This window comes from Anguilla rostrata, chromosome 17 (genome assembly GCF_018555375.3).
Source record: "Anguilla rostrata isolate EN2019 chromosome 17, ASM1855537v3, whole genome shotgun sequence".
NCBI lineage: Eukaryota > Metazoa > Chordata > Actinopteri > Anguilliformes > Anguillidae > Anguilla > Anguilla rostrata.
This window is the reverse complement of record NC_057949.1, coordinates 25,836,405-25,844,030: the sequence shown is the minus strand read 5'-3', so window position 1 is coordinate 25,844,030 and position 7,626 is coordinate 25,836,405. Positions and strand designations below refer to the sequence as shown.

General features: G+C 43.7%; 1 protein-coding gene across 5 annotated transcripts in view; it reads left to right on the top strand.

The window, feature by feature from the left end:
* Positions 1–522: 522 nt before the first annotated feature.
* The window catches only part of elavl3 (ELAV like neuron-specific RNA binding protein 3), a 19,270-nt gene continuing 12,166 nt past the window's right edge, over positions 523–7,626 (top strand). For 3 of the 5 annotated variants that reach the window (XM_064314915.1, XM_064314914.1, XM_064314913.1), the window contains exon 1: positions 523–1,132. In XM_064314915.1, coding sequence (XP_064170985.1) covers positions 1,124–1,132 — 9 coding nt within the window. In that variant the 5' untranslated portion in view covers positions 523–1,123. The remainder of the gene's footprint in view (positions 1,133–7,626) is intronic. The other 2 variants (XM_064314917.1, XM_064314916.1) reach the window with 1 other exon arrangement.

Here is a 7,626-nt window from a genome sequence, read left to right as displayed (position 1 = left end):
ATCACTTCACTGATCCCAGCCGACACATTCATCTCTAAAATTATCACAGGTGCACAATCATCGTTGTGCTGAATACAATCTCCATAGTTGTGTATATTTTTCAGTATGCGATTATGTGTGCTTGCATGCATGTTTGAATGCGGTTAAATTCATGCCTATGTGTATGTGTTTATCCGTGTGCATCTGCAGGTGGATGCACATGCATCTGTGTACTGTGTGTACATTCCTGCATATCCATGTACAAGTGTGTGAATGCATGTATGCTTGTGAATTGAACAAACGTGTGTGTGTGGTGTGTGCGCGTGTACGTGTGTGTGTGCGTGTGTGTGCATGTCTGTGTGTGCGCGTGTGTGTGCATGTCTGTGTGTGCGCGTGTGTGTGCGTGTGTGTGCGCGTGTGTGTGCGTGTGCATGTGTGTGTGTTTGTCAGAGAGTGAAGAGACTGAGAGTAAAATGTGCAGAAGGGTGGCTGTGACTGGTGGCTTCGGCTCTTTCTCCTGAAGGCGACGCGAGGGTGGAACTCGCTGCAATAGCTGCCGCGCCTCTGCTCCCTCCCTCCCTGCACAATTAGCCAATCAGAGGAAGCCCCTCGCAGAAGGCACAAAAGGAGAACATTGCAGCACAGACAAGGAAGGAGGAGGCAGAGGGAGGCGCAGGGGATCCCGCACACGCGCACACACACACACACACACACACACACACACACACACACACACTCGCACGCACGCACGCACGCACACGCACCAGGACCAGAGTCCTCCGGACACGCCCTGCCGAGGAAACACTACCATTCTCTCTGCTGAAGGCTCGCCCACGCTGGTTCGCGAGGAAGCCGTCCTCCACCGTCACCTTCAACAGAAACGCTCCTCTTCTTCACCCGAGCGAGAAAACACACCGCAGTCCCAGGGGCTGACCCTTCCCTTCAGAAGACAGATTTTTTTTTTTCTTTTTTTCTTTTTTTAATTTTAAATTAGGTTGGTTGGCTTTTTTTTTTTTTTTTTTTTTTTTTAAATAACAAAAGAGAAGAAAAAAAAATTGAATTAAATTAAACTAAATAATCACAGAAGGAAACAAGATCCTGCCAATCGAAGGACCGAAATCTCCACCATACTGGTGCATTAAGAATGGTTACAGTACGTATGCATCTCTTTCTCTTGCTTTTCACTTGTTCTTATAGAACATGCTTAGGCTGTAACAGATGTCCATAATTCTGTCACTTGCATCAAGTGACTTGTGTCTTAATTATAGATTTATTATATAATCATGAGTTAAACATATCATATTATGCATGCACAATTGTGTATATTTACATACACGCGTAAAAAGGACATATGCAATGGAATGGATTTATAGCAATTACTCTCTCTGCTCTGGTTGAGGTCATAGTGATGATATTAAAAATCAGTTGGAATCAGTAATATGATATGTAGCGCGGTGCTGCTGTTGGATATGATGCGATGCGGTTCAGTTGTGCGCGATACTGTCTGGGCTTTTATAGTGACCTAAAATATACACACCTACAAAGAAAATCCGCACATTTTCCGTCCAGTGCGTGCGTGTTTCGTACCGTTAACTCCCAGTCTTCCGCTGACAATGTGCTATAACGGTTACCGCGCTGAAATAAAACCTCTTGCAGTGCTGAAATGTGAAAAGGCAGTAGCGTCCTGGGGTTGGGGGGAGGGGGGGGAGAGGTTGTGCTGTCGAGCAGAGATTGGAGATGGGGGAGGACGAACTGCCTTTCATCGCCTCGCGCCTCAGAAGGATGTTCGAGACGTATTTCTGAGACAAAACACGATGCCTTGGAGGCACAGCGCCCATCGACAGGAAGAGAAAAGGGTCGAGTCAGTCTTCGAGTGGGGAGGGGGGGGGGGGAAGGCATCCATTGGCTTGGATTGAATCAGTCAAGTCAAAATTCCTCGGGGCTCTCGTTGTAAAATGGCCTGGAAATATAAGAAACCACGAGATGAGAAAGGGATGGAGCCGGATGTCCGTTTTGTATCTTCGCAGCCCCCGCGCGCTAATGTGGAGCAGGAGGGCTACTGTTTCGTACCGGCACCTCCAAAGAACTCCGAATGAAACGAACGCCGCGAGCCGCACAATGAGACCGTGTCGGAGACAGATTGGGTGTGTCCTCCCACTTTGTCCTTCATCATAACATCTCACAAAAAGACAAGGATGCAACGTGCCCGCGGTGTTCCGATCTGCTCTGTTTATGCCTTTTCATGTCTGATAATTCCGTATTTCCAACGCATGGCCGTTCAATAATAATAAAAATAATAATTTTTTTTTTTTTTTAGATTTAGAGAAACAAGAAGCACGAACACTTCACCGTGTAGGAAAGTAACAATAAGGCAACAAACAAAAATAAATGACGGGAAGTTAAAATAAACATGTAACAAGCCTGTGTCAGGTGTGTAACATCTTATAACCACATACTTTTTAAATGAACTTATAGCCAACATGCAACGCAGCAGGCAGGCAGGTGTTCGGCAATAGATTCTACAATCAACACAAAAATGTATAGTAATATAATAAATATGGTATAGCCTACATCTGTAGGCCTAGCCTACTTGGTGGGAAAATATTAGTTGTTCGTTGTTCCTTTCCACCATGTGCTAAAATTGTGTTCCCTGTCATCTATTTAGAAATGAAAGAAAAGTTCAGTTTTGTGGCGATAAGAATAATTCATGTACTCTAGGCCTACGCCTACCCCTACCCCGTAGTATAAATTTTATCAATAGCCCACGTAGTTTGGGACTGATGATGCAGTTAGAAAAAGCGCACCGAAGATAATATTCGTGTAAAAAAATACTGGCCCCAGGATCTCTCAATTTCCTGGACGTGATTGTGATAGGGGCGAACTGGTTGTGCGGGCTAGGGTTCTACCGTGATCGCTCCCCAGGACACTAAAATACAAAAGATTACATAATTAGCTCAAATAACCCACCCATATGTGTTTACGTTGTGTCAACGTCGTCCCTGAAGTAGAGCATAATCAGCAGGCCGTACCAGCATCACGCACGCGTGTTCCGCAGTCCTCCGCAGGCACGCCTCGCGCTGCAGTGCCAAATAAAACCGTTGAGTCAGATATCCTTCTCGAGGCTCTTACACAATCCAAGGACAACGACAGTAGGCTTGGTTTTGCTCGGCTTGCTGTGAACAATCACAAGCGGCTATGAATTATTCTCATAAAATATTATAAAAACTATGGTTAAATGGGTTACCGTTATTATTATTTGGATATTTTTAAGCTTGACGATTTAATTGGTGTATTTACATAGGCTACGACGCATTAACAGTTCCAAATACAAAAACAATAGGCTACATTTTTGCTTTTCCGTCGCCTCTAAAGGTCATTAGCGCCATAAGGGACAAATTGGATTTTTATGAACGGAAGGAACATAGCGTCTCAAATGAGGACAAACAATGTAATAATAATAACAATTATTATTAGTAGTAGTATTATTATTATGATGATGATGATTATTGTTATTATTATTATTATTATTATTATGCATTTTAATACTAACTGACTTAATAAAAGAATAAATTGTTGGACGTGTAATGTTCATTGTCGGAGCAAAGCCCTGCAGCCTGCCTGCTTCGACACAAAGCGCCACCGATCTCATTAATATTCATAATGCTGCCTGTCTCTGAGCGAGAGAAGGAGGAACGGGTGGTTCTATTGTTCAGCAAAGTCAATACCTTTATTCAGCAGAAGGGCGCGTGTATTTATGATTGCGTAAAGAGCGCATGTTCGCTGTTTTGTTAATATAACGAGGGCTACATAAACAATTGGCGCAAATCGAGATGACTTTAGATGCCTAAAGACAACAATGAAAAACAATGTATATCCAGTCGTGAAATGTCTCCGAAGTCGATAAATAGCCGTAAAACTCCTGATTATGAAATACACATATTATCTCCACTCTTTTCTCTCCAATCCCGAAATAACTGTTATGGATAGCTGACGCTAACTTCTAACACTCGTTTTATTTGCCATTTTTGAACGACTTTCACGACTCACGCAAACATGAACATCCCAAATAGTACAAAGGGAGGAACTCTGTGTGGGTGCCACCCCTCCCTTGCCGTTGGTTCTCAATTCTCAATGCATTTGAACTCGTGATTAATGGGAACTCCTGTGCTTGTTAGTCAGTCATATATTCCCAGAGGTTGTAGCTATAACTGAGTATTACTTGTCTCGTCATGTAAAAGTGACTCTTCTGGGTTGGTGTCTGCAGTCTGTCGGCACTGGGTGCAGGTGAACTGTAGTGCTACATTGCAATAACAGCATAGCTCAGTGGATGGATATGATTGAATATAAGCGGCAGTTTGCAAATACACTTTGGTGGAGATTTATGCGAGTCTTTGCTCTACCAAATTGACAGAGGATATTGCATCAATCGGATGGACCTGCTAATTTGGCTATGAATAACTGTACAAATTGAGTATTGTACCTTATCGGACCTATGCTTTGTAGTTGTTCCAATGACCTTTGGCATGCACTTTTGTACGTTGCTTTGGATAAAAGCGTCTGCCAAATAAATGTAATATAGCCTAATATGATTGGACATTCCAAACTTGGAGAAAACATATGCATTGGGTATACAAATTGGCTAAGAAAGATAAGAATGATCAGATTAAGATCGGTAAACTCTGCTATCAGACTTAGTGAAAACTCAGGCTATCCTTTCATACATCAATCAGAATAACAATTTTTGTTCGCAGGAGGACCACAATGGAAATAATCCATTTTGGCTTTATTGTTTCTTTATCCTTAATGATTTTAAACATATGTAATGGCCGTGGTGCAGTATCATATGTATTTTAAAACAGTCTAATAAATTCAAACAATCAAGTTTTGCCAGAATGTAGGTATGGAAAAAAAAAAGAAGAAATCTTACTGTCATCCAAATTCATCTGTCACACTGCCTACGGTTTAGGGGACCTGCAGCGTTTCATGGTTTGTAATTCAGTTCTTCGGCAGCTCGATGTCGACACAGACTCCTCATCAGACCTGCTGCAGAACAGCCATTAACCGCCATCCCACTGCAGTGCTTCAGTCACCATCATCAGTCATTTAATTGTCGCTAATTATTTGCGATGGCGCACTAATTCGCGGAGCGCCTCGGGCTGTCGATGTCGTGTATTCATTTTATTAAGCTGTTATTCGCGCTAATACTGGCTTGTGGTCGACTATGATTTATTTGTCAACGTGATTTTTTTTGATTTTGTACTTGTTTTCGAGAAAAGAAGTACCAACCCAGAAATCTCCCCTCTGCATGGTAGTAGACTAGGTTGGACGTTGCCAGTATGAAAACATTACGCATGCAAGAGGACATTGGTAGAATCGGCTGCCTTACGGTTCTCAGAAATGTGACTGTTGAGTGATGTAAGTTCTTTCAGTGAATTTTTATGTTTGCACAGACAAACTGTTTGGACTCACCATTGACTTTTTGTAAGATTAAACTAGGACCCTGGGTGTTATTACAGTTATTCTGACAGTCAAAAGTCTGTTAGAAAAGATGGTCAGCATGTACGTAAAATGTAGCTGTTCCTATACCAGAATCTTGTGACTAAGGCACACTATAAATTTGGATAATATAATAACATGCGCTATCGAAGAGAATATTCTGCGTATTTATTCTTTGCCCGATGGATTAAGCATGAATTATGTGCTGCATATACAGCTGGAAGTGTGTTTGTTTCTCATTTTAAAAAAAGTTTGTCTATGCAAAGTACCGCGTGGACCTGGCTTGTAACTCACTCACTTAACAGGCTGAACACTGTCCACAAGGGGGAGCCATTAGCACTCAAGAAGCATGATTTTGGGGCGCTACCTAAGAGTGGTGATTCGCATCAATGACACTGTGCCCTTGTTTATGAACAAAGTGAATAATGATTCTCAGCAATTCAGTGTGTAGTGAAGGAACGATGTCGTTAATGAATCACTTCCGTGGTGGGACAATTTGAAAAAGGGAGTCATTTTTGTTGATTTCAGTGTGTTCGAGAAATAGGATGACCTTGGATAGGAAGCCGTAACCTTCGATGCTGCACATGATATTGTGATAGCTCTCCGCTCAACAGTTAAGTGCTGAGTGGAGGTGTGTTATCAAAGTCTCAAACTCCAGGCTCATACCGGAAAGCAGCGTGGTCCAGAGTGACAAACCAACCCCACTTGCCGGGAACGTAGCCAATGTTTTCGAGTCAGGTCAGGTCGACTCATCGAAGGCGGACCCGCGGTGATGGCAGTGCGTGTCGAACATGCAGAGGTGCCTTAGGGAGGGGGGGATACATTTCGGAGGATTCCAGGGGGCCCTGAGAGACAGGGGGCCCTCAGAAGATGGCGCTGTAATTGCGTAGGAGTAGGAGTGGCCTGGGGTGGGGTGGGGTAGGGTGGGGTGGGGTGGGGTGGGGTGGGGTGGGGCTCCATTGCGAGGACATAGCTCAGGAGGTAAGACCGATTGTCTGGCAGTCGGAGGGTTGCCGGTTCAAACCCCGCCCTGGGCATGTCGAAGTGTCCTTGAGACACCTAACCCCTAATCCCTAACTGCTCTGGCGAATGAGAGGCATCAATTGTAAAGCGCTTTGGATAAAAGCGCTATATAAATGCAGTCCATTTACCATTTACCATTCTTCTCAAAGGGGCTCGAAACCCCCCCCCGGCGAAATCCCTGCAGATGCGCCAGGCTTCCGCGATATCGCCCCCCCGAGAATGCGAGCGGAGTCTAGGCGGCCGCCCTGCCGCTGTCACGCCGCTCACTGCTGCTGTGGTGAGAGAGCGAATGAGCGCTGTCCGCATGCCAGTGAGGCAGGAGCGTGAGGCAGATCTCTCCAGGTCTGGCCGTCTGGGCTCTGAGACCAGCGCTACCATGACCGCTGGGCTGGGGCACCACAGCTGGAGGACATGGGTCTCTCAGGAGTACAGGCTATGACGCTGCGACAAAACCAGAGCGTGCTATATTCAAGCAGAGGCGTGTTGTCGAGGTCCAGCGCCTTCTTAAAAGTTTTACCGGGAATTGGAATGATTGAATCGAGAGAAGACTCTTTGTTTTGTAATTTACGAAATGCTTTATTGTTTAAGTAGGTGCGCAGAGGTCACTGCATATGCGGGGTGGGTGGGTGGGTGGGGGGGGGGTGACTGACTGCTTCTGCATGCGTCTGTTTTTATGGAGCCTGTATGATTGCGGTGTTGTTGTTCAGGACAAGCTGTGGAGCTGTGGGGTAGAAGCTTGTCAGAGTATCGCCCAGCCGATAAACTCATTCTGTAAACTCAATTGCAACCACGGGAAGCCTATTTTTGCTTTAGTATTTAAAATAAGTTACAATAAAAATTGTACGATACTATTCTGATACCATGAACAAATGATGAGAGAGAGATTGTTTGACCACCAAAAATAATAATGACTTTTATTTATTATCAATAAATGTATTTAGTTTTTTCCAGCACTATTATTATCAGTACTAATATATTATGATTATGATTATTAGTACTACTGTTATTATAGTTATTATTATTATTATTATTTTATGATATAGTGGTTGTTGTTTTGTTACCACAATTAGATATAGAAATCATTCTGTTTAATTTACATTCATGGTCTAATGTATATCTATATTTCCG